The following is a 14,299-nucleotide window of genomic DNA, read 5'->3' on the forward strand; positions in this document are numbered from 1 at the left end:
AGGGAGGGAAGCTTCGAGCAGTTGCTTATGCTAGTCGGGGGCTTTCCAAAAGTGAACAAAATTATCCCACACATAAACTTGAATTCTTGGCCCTCAAGTGGGCCGTATGCGACAAGTTTAATGATTACCTGTATGGTTCCTCTTTTGTTGTCCTGACTGATAATAATCCCCTAACATATGTCTTGACAAGTGCCAAACTGGATGCAGCTGGACATAGATGGTTGGCTGCCTTGTCTACGTATCATTTCACCATTAAGTACCGGGCAGGTCAAGCAAACAAAGACGCTGATGGCTTGTCCCGGCGGCCACAAGAGCCACCTCATGAAGATGAGGCCTTTTGCAAGGAGAGAACTCGAATTAATGACATGAAAGAACGCCTCATTGAGGCATCCAACCAAGTAGACCATGGAACTTTCACTGCATTGTGTCAGCGCCATTCTGTTCCATTTCCATCAGAACCGGTTGTTGTTGTGGAGTCCCTAGCTATTGACCCTTCAGCAGTTCCTGAAGCCTATGGGGAAGACGTCTTGCCCTCAATGACAGATGCCGATTGGCGCACAGAACAAGGAGCTGACCCTTCTATTGCTCGCGTCATTACCTTGTTAGAAGGAGGTGTGAAACCTGGACCCAAGGAAATGAAGCGTGAATCTACTGATGTTAAAGCCATGCTAAACCAATGGAACAAACTGGAGCTCAGTAATGGAGTGTTATATCGCAAGTGTAAAGACAAAGATTCACCTGTCTACCAGTTGGTATTACCTCATCAGTACCGTGAAAGAGCCTTGCGAGGTGTACATGATGAGATTGGTCACCTTGGCTTTGACCGTGCCCTACATCTTGCACGAGCTAGGTTTTACTGGCCAAAAATGGCAATGTCCATTGAAGACAAATGCAAAAGATGTCCCCGATGTGTCATGAGGAAGGGGATTCCCCAGAGGGCTGCTCCACTGGAGAACATCCATGCAACTTATCCCCTTGAATTAGTGTGTATGGATTACTTGTCCATTGAGCCAGACAGTCGAGACACAAGAAATGTGTTAGTATTGACGGATCATTTTACGAAATTTGCCATAGCAGTGCCTACGAGAGACCAGAGAGCTAAGACGGTAGTTAAAGCTCTTTGGGATAATTTGATCATTCCATATGGCTTCCCTTGTCGCCTGCTCAGTGATCAAGGCAGAGACTTCGAATCTAAGTTAGTCAAGGAGCTTTGTGAGTTCGTCGGGGTAAAAAAGATTCGTACCACTCCATATCATCCCCGGGCAAACCCAGTAGAACGCTATAATCGGACCCTGCTCGACATGTTGGGCACATTAGAGGAAAAGGACAAATCCCATTGGCGAGACTTTGTGAAGCCCTTGACACATGCCTACAATTGTACAAAAAATGACACAACAGGTTATTCCCCATATGAACTAATGTTCGGCAGGCAGCCTCGATTGCCCATTGATCTTGTCCTTGGTACTTACCCCGGGCCGCTACCTCGTTGTTGCGACATGGAAATATGACCTGGTGGGATATATTCCAGGCGCAGGAGCCTTTCAGTGATTTTATTTTTGCAGGCTCTAACATGTAGCTAAGAAAGAAGCTAAACTGAGTAGCCTCCATTTTTCCAGCAGTGGTACTTGAGTCACATTTGAGGACATGCCCACAACATTTGAGAGCTGAGAAAATGTTTAAGCCTCATATTATAGATTAGACACATTTTCTAATCATTCCTATTTGGCAGGGTTGTTCCCAACACTTTTCTCCGTGATGTGTTAAATTTGGAAGACATTTATTTTCACTTGAGAGGTGCTTTAAAATTTATATTTGCCTGTGCAGTACAATTACCGACATTCCATATGGTGAAAACTGTTTTTAAATGCAAATAAATTAACAGAATTTTGTTCCAAATCAATGATTTCAAAGCATTGGAAGAAAAAAAAAAAGGTCTCCCATTTGCCATTCAAAATGGCAGTGGGACACATTATCATGCCTTTCACTTGATGCTCCTTTTAATTACCCTGCAAAGCTTTTTTTTTTTTTTTAAGCAATTGCATTTTAATAGGGGCTTCACTCTCCCTCGCACTGACTTTTCCTCTTTTCCAATTGCCTCGTTGCAGTCCGGAGGGGAGGGGGGTCCATTAAGCACAGCGCAATGACAGCGTATTTACAATGGCGCTAACTCGAGCTGATATCCCGTTCTCTTCCTGCAGGGTCACCCAGGAAGAGAAGGACCCCAAGGAGAGAAAGGCACCCAAGTGGGTAACAGCACATCACAAGCTTGTTCTACGCTCGTCTCGGCCCAGGAATTACAAACTCTGTGTCTTCACCTTATTTACAACTTGGAAATGTCAATCTCTTTGTAACCTGCAGGATAGGATGCAATAGCTAAATGTGATGCTACGCTCATTAAAATGCCGATCGCTGCTGTAAATACGATATGTCATATACAGGGAATGCCAGGAGCCCAGGGGCCGATCGGGTACCCGGGGACCCGCGGCGTCAAGGTGAGATAATGGACGCAATAAATACTGTGCTATTTATTTTACCACCCCCACTAGATGCCAAGTCATTTTTTCACACATATAAACACTTTGTATTTGAGTGACAGGTGATAGTTGGAGGCAATGCCAAAATGGCAATCAAATCAGGTTAATGCACGAGGAATGCTGAACAGTGGTACCTATTAGTTACCAAACCCGATTCAAAAATTGACCAAATACCAACCAAATTTAGCTTAGAAAAAAAAGCTTTTAAAAATAATCAGTGAAGCACCTAATGGAGAGCGGGTGAATTTGGCTTTTGGGAAGAAAAAAAATAAAAACAATGCAATGCTTTCAATTAGTTGGATGGAAGATTAAGATTGCTTGTGGAGGTTTGTGAAATCATGATTTTTTTAAATATATATATATATTTTTTAAAGGGAGCAGATGGCATCAGAGGCCTAAAGGGTGGCAAAGGAGAGAAGGTAAGTTACACTTTGGTCTGCTTGCTTTAAACCAGTTCGCCGATATGCTTCAGATTTATGACGACAATACAGTGACGCAGTTACCAGTCAAGATCTCACTTGTGCCCTCATTAGGGAGAGGATGGCTTCCCTGGCTTCAAAGGTGACATGGGCCTCAAGGGAGACAGTGTAAGAGCATCCTTATAACTCCCCCAACTTCTTTTATACACGTCTGCAAAACAAACGTTTAGGTTTTTTGGGTTTTTTTTTTGACCATATAGGGAGACAGTGGGCCTGCAGGTCCTCGTGGAGAGGACGGAACGGAAGGCCTAAAGGGCCAACACGGAGCCATGGGGGATTTAGGACCTCCTGGGATCGCTGGAGAGAAGGTATATCAACTCTTTTCACAACAAGCAGCAGTTTGGAAGATAATGAACAATTCTTCACAAAAGAGGCTTCAAGCGGTTTAATGCCGCTCCTAGTTGAAGTTACACATAAAACAAAGAGTCTTCATGCTAACAAAACATGCTACCTGCGACAGATGGGCTAACGAATAGCATCTATATGGCAGTGTTGTAACGCTTAAGGCAAAAAAAATATCATCACTGACTTTATATTTTTAATCTAGGATCATCTTGTTTGTTTTTTCGTAGGGTCACCTCGGAGTGCCAGGACTGCCTGGATACCCAGGACGTCAAGGGTCAAAGGTAATCGCTTCCTGATAAGGCTCCGTGTTATACCCGTTGGTACCTTTCTTTGTTTGGTTAAACACAAAATGATGATAAACGACTTCTTCAAATTGGCTATTCTATTAATGGGTCTTCAGGCCCGCGTATTCATCACATGCTGATGAATGAGAGTATTTAACGTTGCGTTTTGTATTCGATTAGCTCTAATTTGATACATTTGTTAATTATGCACTAATGAGACACTGAACTGTTTAACCACCACGCGCCTCCCCAGGGATCCATTGGCTTTCTTGGGGCAGGAGGACCCCCAGGAGAGAAAGGACGAAGGGTAAGGGGACTTCCATTCATTGAAATTCACATCCTATAGCTTTGAATATAAATATGTAGGCACAATTTTAAAAAAAAACACATTAACTTCTGAATTTAGGGTCCAGCTGGCCAACCTGGATCCGGAGGTGAAAGAGGTCCTAACGTGAGTACAGAAATGTTTATCGACCCTTTATGCACTATGATGACCTCATTCAAAATGACCAAGATTAGCTTATGATAGTACGGTGGCGGCATTTACAATTGAATTGAATTGAATTGAATTTACTTCCATATTCCGCATTTTGCCACCGTGATATACATTATTCACGTGCTTATTAGCCTTTTGTTTTTGCCGACAGGGAGCCAGAGGAGGAAGAGGGGCAAGAGGTCCCACGGGGAAGCCTGGAGAAAAGGTGATGGGGCTCAAGAAAAACAAAACGAAACAAAGACAAACATTCCCTAAACTTATTTTGTCAAAAATATAGCTTCACATTTACATAGTGCAATTATAATTATATAGTAATGAGCAAAAATACAGAAACTTTGAGCAAGTTTTTGGTTGTTAGGGTTCTTCCGGACAAGATGGCCCTCAAGGATCCCCTGGAGAACAGGTAACTTCTTGACACATGGGCAGTGGCTTGGTTTTAATACTCGTGTGTCAAACTGGAGTTGCAAAACCTCCAGAAAACACAATGATTGGCTGGAATTGCTTTCGAAATTTTATTTATGCTTGATTTTATTTCTTAGGGTCCCCAAGGCCCACAAGGAATGCATGGTGCAACAGGACCAAAAGGACCAAGTGTGAGTGGAACTTTCAGTGAAGTTATTCTTCTTTTATGTTACCATTTTAGAATAAATTTAGTATTAAGTTTTGTTTTTGTTGTTTTTAACACGAGATACTATTTGTTTAGGGTCCACCTGGAAAAGATGGAGTTCCAGGTCATCCTGGCCAGAGAGGGGAACCAGTAAGTAATTTACTATTCCATTACATCCACATTGTATTAATGCTTTATATTGTTGCCCTCAGACCCCAACAATAAATTGCCAAAGAGCCATCGAGTCATATAGTCACCATAACACAGCGGGTGAAGCAAAAGTCATGACACTCTAAATATTCTTTCCTATCAGGGATTCCAAGGCAAAAATGGTCCCCCTGGTCCCCCGGGTGTTGTCGGACCACAGGTGAGAGGATTTACCCGTTAATGCCACTCTTCCTTTCGCCCTTTCAAATCAGTAATGAAATTGTCCGAATGTCCCCTTTAGGGTAAGACCGGTGAAACGGGGCCAAATGGTGACAGGGGCCATCCAGGCCCACCAGGCCCACCGGGCGAGCAAGGATTACCTGGATCGGCCGGAAAGGAGGGAGCCAAGGTGAGTAGTTTTCATCGTGTTGTCAGGTACATCATTACTTTGCGGTCCTGTCCTTTCATTTTCAGTCCAAGGACGTGGTCAATACTTTTGAAACATTATCTTATCAACTGTTAGCATACTAGCTTTGAATTTTCTAAGTAGTAACGAAAAGAGAGCTCACAGAAAAGATTCATATTATTTTCTTTGTGTGATTCTCCAGTTGATGTGATGACTCCGCACGTGGCTGCTTTCCACTCTCCACTCATTTGAGTTCTGTTTTGCGTTAATGTGCTTTCCAGGGGGACCTGGGCCCACCGGGAGCACCAGGAAAGAGTGGCCCTGTAGGGATCCAGGGATTTAGGGGAAGCAGAGGCCTCCCTGGTGCACCGGTATTGCAAATATTCTGCTGAACTTTGCAGCATTTGGCTTGATGTCACAATGCTGAAATTAAAAGAGCTCGATTATGAAGTTTATTTGCATCTCCCCCCCCCAGGGTCCTCCAGGCTTAAAAGGAGGAGAGGGTGTACCTGGAATTGCGGGACTCATTGTAAGTCGGATTTTGTGCTAGTTCGCTTCATTCCGTTTCCTTACAACTTCTCCAATTTAACACGTTGGTACATTGGAAGAAGATGCGTAGCATCCACTCTGAACGACATCATTTCTCCACCTCTTGTGACCCCCCCCCCCCCAGGGTGCCACCGGAGAGCGGGGTCCTGCAGGGTCAGCGGGTGGTATTGGGCTGCCAGGACGGCAAGGCAGTGTGGGCCCCGCGGGGCCGATGGGAGAGAAAGGCGAACCAGTATGACGCCAAACATTCCGAATTGAGTTTACACTACCATTCTGATCCAATGTGTGAGGATAACCAACGATGATATGCGGTCTCTTTGTCCCAAGGGAGACAAAGGATCCACCGGGCCAGCTGGGCACGATGGGGAACAAGGACCCGTTGGACTTCCAGGACCCGTGGGACAACATGGGCCTCCAGGAGAGGACGGAGACAAGGTAATCGACACAACACCGAGAGATACAAGGTTGTACTTTGCCGGGTGCCATGACTCAACACTTGAGTAGTATCCTCAAAGATTCAACAGTTACACGGAGTTCAAAATTAGCAGAAAATCCGAATATCGAATAGCTCCAGGGACAAGAAAGTAACTACTCCACTAGCCTTCTTAATGACAATGAAGATCCTGTACGCTGACGCGAGTGCATCTGTCACCGTAGGGTGAGACAGGAGGACCCGGCCAGAAGGGAAGCAAGGGAGACAAAGGAGAAGCAGTGAGTGTGAATCCCATTTCAATAATTTCAATATGATGCAAGAGCCCTGCGTCAGCGGGAGGCAGAAGACATCCTGGCTCATAATTGGGTTTGGGCTAATTCATTATGATAACCGTTTGTCTGTACAATGCACCCCGCCGGGATAATGAGCAGATGGCTTTTAATCATGTCTTCAGTGAAAGTATTTAACAGTCAGTCTGCTTTTTAGGGACCCCCAGGACCTATTGGCATTCAAGGACCCGTGGGCCAGCCAGGAATGACTGTAGGGCACCATAGCGCACAATATACCGCAAGAATATGCGTCCGCGGAGGATCCTGGCAGTGTTGATCCGGCTTTGCGTGTTTCAGGGGGCAGATGGCGAGCCGGGGCCTCGTGGGCAGCAGGGAATGAATGGAGCCAAAGGAGACGAAGGACTGAGAGGCTTTAAGGGAGCAACGGGTCCCATGGGCCTACAGGTAAAAAGGGCAACGGAATTCCGTACTAAAGACCCAATCATGAATTCAAATCCCGGTCTTTCTGTGCAGGGAATGCCAGGACTGGCGGGGGAGAAAGGGGAAAGTGGGCATGTGGGCACTCTGGTGAGTACAAGTAACGGATAAAATATTTTTGGGAAGGGATTGAAGAATCGATAAACTACCGTTTAGATTGGCTCTGCATCTTTATTATGGGCCGGTGTTAGACTAGATATGGCACAAATCAAAACTTTAACAAAACCCCCTCAGCCTTTCTTTGTGTCGACCCCCATGTCATATTTTCATTTGAAATATTTGAAGGCGCTGTCTCTCTCCGGGTCTTGTTTTTTTTTTTAATCTTGATGAGGTGATGTCCCTGTGTATGCCAAGTGAGCTCTGTTTGGAGCAGATTACCGTGCACAGTAATCTGCATCTGTGATGATCTGATCAACATGAGTGTTTGAATTTGATTGTCCAGCGCGTCTTTTTTATTTTATTTTTTATCTATTTTTTGTTCAAGGCGATGTCTACTTTTATTTTATTATTCACAACAACAAAAAAATGGAGGCACGCTATCCATCTTTTATTCTGTCTATTCAGTGGTTTAAAATGATATACAAAAGGATTCTGATGTAAGACGAAATATTTATGACAATGAATGCATTTCTGCTTTTCTTGAATGACAAATGACAGGTTGTGCCCTTGCAGCATGCATTACCCCGGGTAGTTTAACCTGCGTATTGTTGATGCAAGATGGCAGGCTGAAGAGCACATCTGCTTTTGCTTCACTGATCTATCGGGACACCGCACAGGCAAACCAGTATAAAAAAAAAAAAAACGATGAAAGGTACTCTCCTGGAGAAAACAAGCTAAGGTCTGCCTAGTGCAATAGCTTCACGATTCAAACAAATGCTTCATGTGAGCATTGACGCCAGCGTAACACTGCAATGCAAAAATTGGGTCTACTCGTCTTACCCTTCATCAACGTAAAATGTGACTTTATTTGGAAATAACAGGACTCCACTAGGCACCGAGCCTCCATGTGTCGTCACAAACGTGACCAAAAGAGTAAAATACAGATGCAGAAAGACACTCTCTGACTGAAAGGAGGGTTCGCTTTGGTGAAAGTGGAAAAAAAAGATAAGATAGCAGCGACAGAGAGGAAGCAGCCGAGCAATGGAGTGGAAGGAAGAGGCGGGCCGCTGACTGCGAGGAAGGAAGGAAGACTCCGTGACAGCTGCTAATCAGATTAGCCTCAGCCTTGGCTGACTAATGAGCATCCTCCTTTGTGACAGTCATCTCGGTACGCCGCCAACCATGAACACACGCTCCGTGAGATTCTCTATGGCCACTTGGCTTCCGCGGCCAGATTATGTGGCGACATGGAGCCAAAACAGAAAGGCAGAGTCACAGAGCAGGAGGCTGCCAAGGACACTTGCGATACGTTCATGAATGTCTGACTGTTACAGATCAGGACTTGTCACCGGTATGTCCTCACTGGATGGACGCGTGTGTTTCATCCTGTCCTCAGCTAGCTAGTGTTCCTTTCCGTTTGGACATCACACGTTCCCTTATGTTTACTCAACGGAAACACAGTAGGGGATTCATCGCCTGGCGCTTCTCCAGCGCGCCATTGAGCAGTCCGATCACGTTCTGACTGACTGTTGGCTCAGAGAATACGGTCCTGTTCATAACAGCTTTGTTATTACGAAGAAGAAAGGGAAAGATAGTGGCGGCACGGGCAAATGAGCAAAAGTCTGTGCGGGGGAGGCAAATGACCTGCCTGGATGTGTGTATCGTGTCGCTAACGTTATGATATCGAGGGGACTTTTTGTGCTCTTTGAGTAAGGTCACGTGTAGTTTGATTGATGCGATATTGTTTTGTTTTGTTTTTTCAGCAATAAGAGGCTGATGAAAACGTGTGATTTCTTTCTTCTCAGGGACCCCCAGGACAGCACGGACCCCGAGGCCCCCAGGGGCTAATTGGTGCTGAGGTAGAGGGATCCTCATATTTTTGTTATTGCATCACAATAGCAGATTTGGACCACTTCTCTCTTATAAAAACCTCAATACAGAGAGTCCCCCTGTCACGGTGGTACTGACATTCCAAGCGGTGTGCAAAGAACTAGTTTGCGCAGAATTTGTTGACGGCACTAGAAGGCATGTTCGCTTACTGTAGTTCTGAGTTTACGACCGGGTTGGTTAATGGTACACGTTCTGAGTTGCGTACAAATTCGGTTTATGTCGCAGCAACATCAAAAAATGTATTGCTTGGCTGTTAAGCACATGCAAAACCAACAGGTGGCGCCATAACATTTAACTGTAAGATTCCAGAAGAAAACTACATCTGGAAAAGGCAACTCAGGAACCCAAAAATAGGAACAAAACTGAAAACAGGTTTTCCATATAGCCTTGAATTGATAATCAAACGGATACTTGACACTTACAAAAAAACAGTATTTGAGGGTGCACATAAAAACATAAAATGAGTTTCCGTGTTATCGATAGTTCAGCGCACCAAATGCAGCTTATGATGATCTGTACAGTTTGTGGTATTGTCATTTCGACCCCCCCACCCCTGCCCCTGATCTACCTATGAGACTTGAATTATTCACGCAGTATAAAGATTCCCACAGACAGTTACATTTGAAGCTTCATGAATCATTTACAACTGTTTGACTGTCAACCCTGAGAGGCGGTTATATTTATCCGGGTAATGGCTGTCCATCTGCATACAGTGTTCTCACTCTGCTCAATTATTCAACATTCAAGTGCAGGACGCCGTGATCCATAAATGGACTGATACGTGCTCAAGAGGAATACCGCGCGGGCATTCCATATTGTATTATTTTCAGCAAAAAGGAATGCTAACAAACGGGAGCTTTTTTTTGTGTGACATCAAATCAAAATGTTAAAGCTATCCATGGTTCTTATTTGGAGATGTTATGTCTTTCAGGGCACAGCTGGAATGCCAGGCGGAGTTGGTCAACCTGGACCGACTGGAGAGAAGGTCGGCATGTCCCTTTAGTAATAACACAAATCCTGACATGTTCCCAGCGTGTTTTCTCTTCTAGGGTGAGGACGGCGAGGCCGGTAATCCAGGACTAGTTGGAAAGTCTGGCCCCGCTGTGAGTCAATACTGGCCCTTCCTTAACCATACCGCCATTTTTACTTCTCTCCTCGTAGCTTTTGTGACACGCTTGGCGGATGTTTCAGGGCATTAAAGGAGACATAGGGGAGAAGGGCGATGCTGGAGCATCTGGTGCGGCAGGACCTCCAGGAATTAGAGGACCACCGGGAGAGGATGGACCCAAGGGCAATATTGTTCGTTTATCACATTACCATCGATATGATGAAGTAAAACAATCATGTCCATTGCTGTTTTACTGACTGGTCTGCCTCCCAAGGGCCCTGTTGGATTCCCAGGAGATACGGGACCACCTGGAGAAACTGGTGTCACTGTAAGCAACTGTACATATTCCATTGACAATATATGTACAATAAGGTACTCTTTCTGTTGGGAGTACCTGGTCATACTGAATTCCTACCTTGGCGAATCAGTGTAAACCCCCTCTGATATCTAATCGGACAATTTATTGCAACATAAATATTTTCTTATAATGTTGCCGTGCCTCAAAGCTGGATGTCGCAGTATTATACACCACAGTTTCCATGTTGCAATAGGCTTCGTCATTTTCTCACTTGCCCATCAGCCTCCTCTCGAATAAAAATTGTCTCCTGGCAATGGTCAACAGTCACATACAAATACAGGAGACCCTCATGTTAGCAGGAATGGTTGCCTATGATTCCTGCAATCAGTTATACATAAATATTTTTTTGTTATTTAGGGACAAGATGGTGGACCTGGGCCTAAAGGTGATGACGGAGAAACAGGCAAAGCGGTGAGTTGGTTGGGGGAGGTATTGACTTGGACCTGCGTTTTGTCGCACCGACTTTTTGTAATCAAATTACTATCATCACCTGCAGGGAGCCCCAGGAGCCTCTGGAGAGCCAGGTCCTCCAGGACCTCCGGGACGGAGGGTGAGATTAATGTTTCATACGCGTGTGGATTTTGTACATGCACACATGCTAAACAAGTTGAGTCTTCTTTCCATCAACAAATTTGAATTTGCAACCTCAGGGTCACGTGGGCGCCGCAGGACTTGAAGGCAAGCAAGGAATGAAAGGGGCCAAGGTGAGCATTGATGGCTTTGCGCTCAGTGGTCAACGATTTTGATATGTTACGTTCATCTACGCATCTATTCTTTGTCTCTTTTGATCGGTAGGGAACAACAGGTAGCCAGGGCCCAGTGGGTAAGACGGGCCCGGTAGGGGCGCAAGGTCATTCAGGGAGGTCTGGCCCAGATGGACTTCACGGCATCCCAGGCCCCGCGGTCAGTACACAATTGGATGTGGCAGAAAACAATTGATGGTCTGCTTCCATCTCTCTTGAACTCTATTTTGTATTTATTCCTTTGGCCTCCAGGGTGAGCAAGGGTTAACTGGTCCACAGGGACAAACCGGACCACCTGGGCCAATGGTGAGCGCCTTAAATTGAGCTCGTAATGGAGTTAATGAATTGAGAGGCAATTCAGAATGCTTTCTGGGAAATGGTGTCATGCCTAGTTGAATCCATGTCCCCAATTTGAATCTGCATAATGAAACTGACTAAGTACCGTGTCTGATACTGTTCACAGGGACCACCGGGACTTCAAGGATTGAAGGGGGACCCTGGAATCGATGGAGAAAAAGTAAGTGCGTCTTTGTCTATGCTGTGGAGTACAAAGTTGATCCATGCGTCTGCCTGCAGGGTCATGGTGGGCTACTTGGGCTCGTAGGCCCTCCTGGAGAACCTGGTGAGAAGGGGGACCGAGGCCTGCCTGGTATTGATGGAACACACGGGCCTAAAGGAGATGAGGTGTGAACTGTTGTAACGTTGCATATTCAATGATGCCTTGAGATACGAGTGCCCCCAACTTACGAGTTTTTTGGAGATACGAGTTGGTTTGCGAGCACAGACTTGACATACGAGCGTTGTATGGTGGCAGCTAGCTCAACTAGACTCGATCAGTAACCGGGTAGCAAATAGGGAACGGTTCTTCCAAAAAAGCTTCAAGCTGTTTCAATGGCACTCCCAGCTGAAGTTTAGTGTCAAACTAAACATCAAACTAGGAGAATGTCTAAACTGAGCCGATGTCCGTGTACGGTATACTGTGTTGCAATCATTCATGATAACAAAGTTGCCTAAAAGCACATTCTTGTACCATATATATTTAGGGCGTGACTGGCCCACCTGGTCCCACCGGACCACCAGGACCACCTGGTCTGTCAGTAAGTACATTTGGCAAAATGTGCACTGAATTATTATCCAGTTCAATGCAACAATTATTATGTTTTCACATTTCTTCCTCTGTTCATAGGGTGCTGGTGGAGAAAAAGGTTCCAAGGGCAACATGGTGAGTCAAAAAGAGGGCTTTTGTTCAAGCAGCTCTACAGGTGTTGCCGCGGACAAGAAACAAAGTTGATGTCAAGGGCTTAAATGGGGCACACATTATCATAAGCCCCCCACTGTGTTTACCTTGTAATAGGATTTTGTGTGTGTTTTTGACACCTGCTAGACTGTGTCTGGAGAGCAAAAAAAAATGCTCATGACTGACTGCAGATGCACACAGCTGCAAAATCTTGTCAAGGAGCAGCCATATGTGCCTGGATAAAGCTGAGCGCTCTTAAAGACAGCCTGCAGGTGGCAAATAATTGCCACATGATATTCTCCCTCTTCTGTTCTGCAGGGTGCCGTTGGTCCCAGAGGTGATCCAGGCCGTATTGGCTTTCCAGGACCCCCAGTCAGTACATGTGATAATTAGCATAATGGCCTCTTGGACTAGTTCTTTTATTTGGCAAATTTTTTGGCATGAAACCCTATAGGGACCCGCTGCTACGGTGGTGCAACCGTTGCCGATCCGGGACGGCAGGAAGAAGAAAAGACGAAACTCGTCGAGAGAGGAGGAGGCGCTTATCAATATGGAAGACTACCTGCAAGCAGATCAGCCTTTAGGAGGAGAGGATGGAATGGAAGAAGTCTTTGCAACGCTTTCATCCATGAAAACCGAGGTGGAGCTGATGAGGAGGCCCCTGGGGACGTTCGAGAGCCCGGCACGCACCTGCAAGGAGCTCATGATGGTTCAGCCGGATTTCAAAGATGGTGAGGAAGCACCTAATTACCCTGGCTAGTCTGCTTTGTCTACAAAAGCTTTCAAGGTAGAAAGCCATATGTTCCATACCACAGATTACCATGCCCCCCAAAATACTATGATGTCTTCTCATGTTTTATAGAAATTGTGCAATTGTTTTATCGTTGGAAGTCTGCTTATTAGTTTTGAATGATGTTTCAATCAATTCCAACTCATCTGTGTGTCCTTGCTAGGAGACTACTGGATTGATCCTAACCAAGGGTGCAACCGTGATGCCTTCAAGGTCTACTGCAACTTCACGGCTGGCGGAGAAACCTGCCTGGACCCCGACGAGAAGATTGAAATGGTGAGTCTGTAACAGCGCAAACCGCATTTGCCTGCCGAAGCAACTCAGCCTATGATTGTGCCCTAAACTGGCGTTTAGGTGAAATTAGCGGGGTGGAGCAAAGAGAAACCAGGAGGCTGGTACAGTCAATACAGAAGAGGCAGGAAGGTACAAATTGGACATGCTAACTTAAGATCGAACAATAGCTCTGTCCGTCATCAAGCGCTAATGATTATGTGCCCGTACCCGGCAGTTCTCCTACAACGACATGGACGGCAACACCGTGCAAGTGGTCCAGCTGACCTTCCTCAAACTACTGAGCGCCACGGCCAAGCAGCGCTTCACATACATGTGCCAGAACTCGGCAGGGTGGTATGACGGCACGTCGCACTCCTACCGCCACGCTCTGCGCTTCCGGGCCGGCAATGACGAAGAGCTGACGCAGGCCAAAAGCTCCTTCATCTACGCCGTGTACGACGGATGCCAGGTCAGTGCGGAGATTATCATTTCACATGATGTTTTTAAATCATCCATCTGGTTTCGAGGGTGCTTGCTCTCGTTACGTAGGATAACAATTCTTGATATTAACTCTTTCATTCCACAGGACATACTTGCACGTCTTTTTAAAATTAGGCCCCGCCTACCAAGGACGTACTTGTACGTCTAAGTGGGTTTTTTTGCGTCAGAGAGGAGGAGGGTCTGAATCTGTGAATGAGAATAAGCCGTTTGCATTGTAAATCATGTAAAAAAGCGACCAGTAGGTGGCAGTGGT

The 14,299-nt window shown here is 45.6% G+C and overlaps 1 protein-coding gene across 3 annotated transcripts in view; it reads left to right on the forward strand.

Moving 5' to 3' along the window:
* col5a3a (collagen, type V, alpha 3a) overlaps nucleotides 1-14,299 on the forward strand; it is a 42,873-nt gene that overhangs the window by 26,028 nt on the left and 2,546 nt on the right. For all 3 annotated transcript variants that reach the window (XM_086132535.1, XM_086132536.1, XM_086132537.1), the window contains 41 exons: nucleotides 2,199-2,243; nucleotides 2,439-2,492; nucleotides 2,909-2,953; nucleotides 3,068-3,121; nucleotides 3,214-3,321; nucleotides 3,586-3,639; nucleotides 3,896-3,949; nucleotides 4,049-4,093; nucleotides 4,290-4,343; nucleotides 4,497-4,541; nucleotides 4,678-4,731; nucleotides 4,842-4,895; nucleotides 5,059-5,112; nucleotides 5,194-5,301; nucleotides 5,580-5,669; nucleotides 5,774-5,827; nucleotides 5,972-6,079; nucleotides 6,175-6,282; nucleotides 6,505-6,558; nucleotides 6,767-6,820; nucleotides 6,907-7,014; nucleotides 7,084-7,137; nucleotides 8,952-9,005; nucleotides 9,968-10,021; nucleotides 10,086-10,139; nucleotides 10,228-10,335; nucleotides 10,419-10,472; nucleotides 10,860-10,913; nucleotides 10,999-11,052; nucleotides 11,153-11,206; nucleotides 11,298-11,405; nucleotides 11,498-11,551; nucleotides 11,709-11,762; nucleotides 11,822-11,929; nucleotides 12,289-12,342; nucleotides 12,432-12,467; nucleotides 12,801-12,854; nucleotides 12,937-13,213; nucleotides 13,436-13,548; nucleotides 13,627-13,695; nucleotides 13,781-14,014. In XM_086132535.1, the coding sequence (XP_085988661.1) occupies nucleotides 2,199-2,243; nucleotides 2,439-2,492; nucleotides 2,909-2,953; nucleotides 3,068-3,121; nucleotides 3,214-3,321; nucleotides 3,586-3,639; nucleotides 3,896-3,949; nucleotides 4,049-4,093; nucleotides 4,290-4,343; nucleotides 4,497-4,541; nucleotides 4,678-4,731; nucleotides 4,842-4,895; nucleotides 5,059-5,112; nucleotides 5,194-5,301; nucleotides 5,580-5,669; nucleotides 5,774-5,827; nucleotides 5,972-6,079; nucleotides 6,175-6,282; nucleotides 6,505-6,558; nucleotides 6,767-6,820; nucleotides 6,907-7,014; nucleotides 7,084-7,137; nucleotides 8,952-9,005; nucleotides 9,968-10,021; nucleotides 10,086-10,139; nucleotides 10,228-10,335; nucleotides 10,419-10,472; nucleotides 10,860-10,913; nucleotides 10,999-11,052; nucleotides 11,153-11,206; nucleotides 11,298-11,405; nucleotides 11,498-11,551; nucleotides 11,709-11,762; nucleotides 11,822-11,929; nucleotides 12,289-12,342; nucleotides 12,432-12,467; nucleotides 12,801-12,854; nucleotides 12,937-13,213; nucleotides 13,436-13,548; nucleotides 13,627-13,695; nucleotides 13,781-14,014 (3,105 nt within the window). The remainder of the gene's footprint in view (nucleotides 1-2,198; nucleotides 2,244-2,438; nucleotides 2,493-2,908; nucleotides 2,954-3,067; nucleotides 3,122-3,213; nucleotides 3,322-3,585; nucleotides 3,640-3,895; nucleotides 3,950-4,048; nucleotides 4,094-4,289; nucleotides 4,344-4,496; nucleotides 4,542-4,677; nucleotides 4,732-4,841; nucleotides 4,896-5,058; nucleotides 5,113-5,193; nucleotides 5,302-5,579; nucleotides 5,670-5,773; nucleotides 5,828-5,971; nucleotides 6,080-6,174; nucleotides 6,283-6,504; nucleotides 6,559-6,766; nucleotides 6,821-6,906; nucleotides 7,015-7,083; nucleotides 7,138-8,951; nucleotides 9,006-9,967; nucleotides 10,022-10,085; nucleotides 10,140-10,227; nucleotides 10,336-10,418; nucleotides 10,473-10,859; nucleotides 10,914-10,998; nucleotides 11,053-11,152; nucleotides 11,207-11,297; nucleotides 11,406-11,497; nucleotides 11,552-11,708; nucleotides 11,763-11,821; nucleotides 11,930-12,288; nucleotides 12,343-12,431; nucleotides 12,468-12,800; nucleotides 12,855-12,936; nucleotides 13,214-13,435; nucleotides 13,549-13,626; nucleotides 13,696-13,780; nucleotides 14,015-14,299) is intronic.

Source organism: Hippocampus guttulatus, chromosome 16 (assembly GCF_054856545.1).
Source record: "Hippocampus guttulatus isolate MCC_2025c chromosome 16, RoL_Hgut_1.0, whole genome shotgun sequence".
Lineage (NCBI taxonomy): Eukaryota > Metazoa > Chordata > Actinopteri > Syngnathiformes > Syngnathidae > Hippocampus > Hippocampus guttulatus.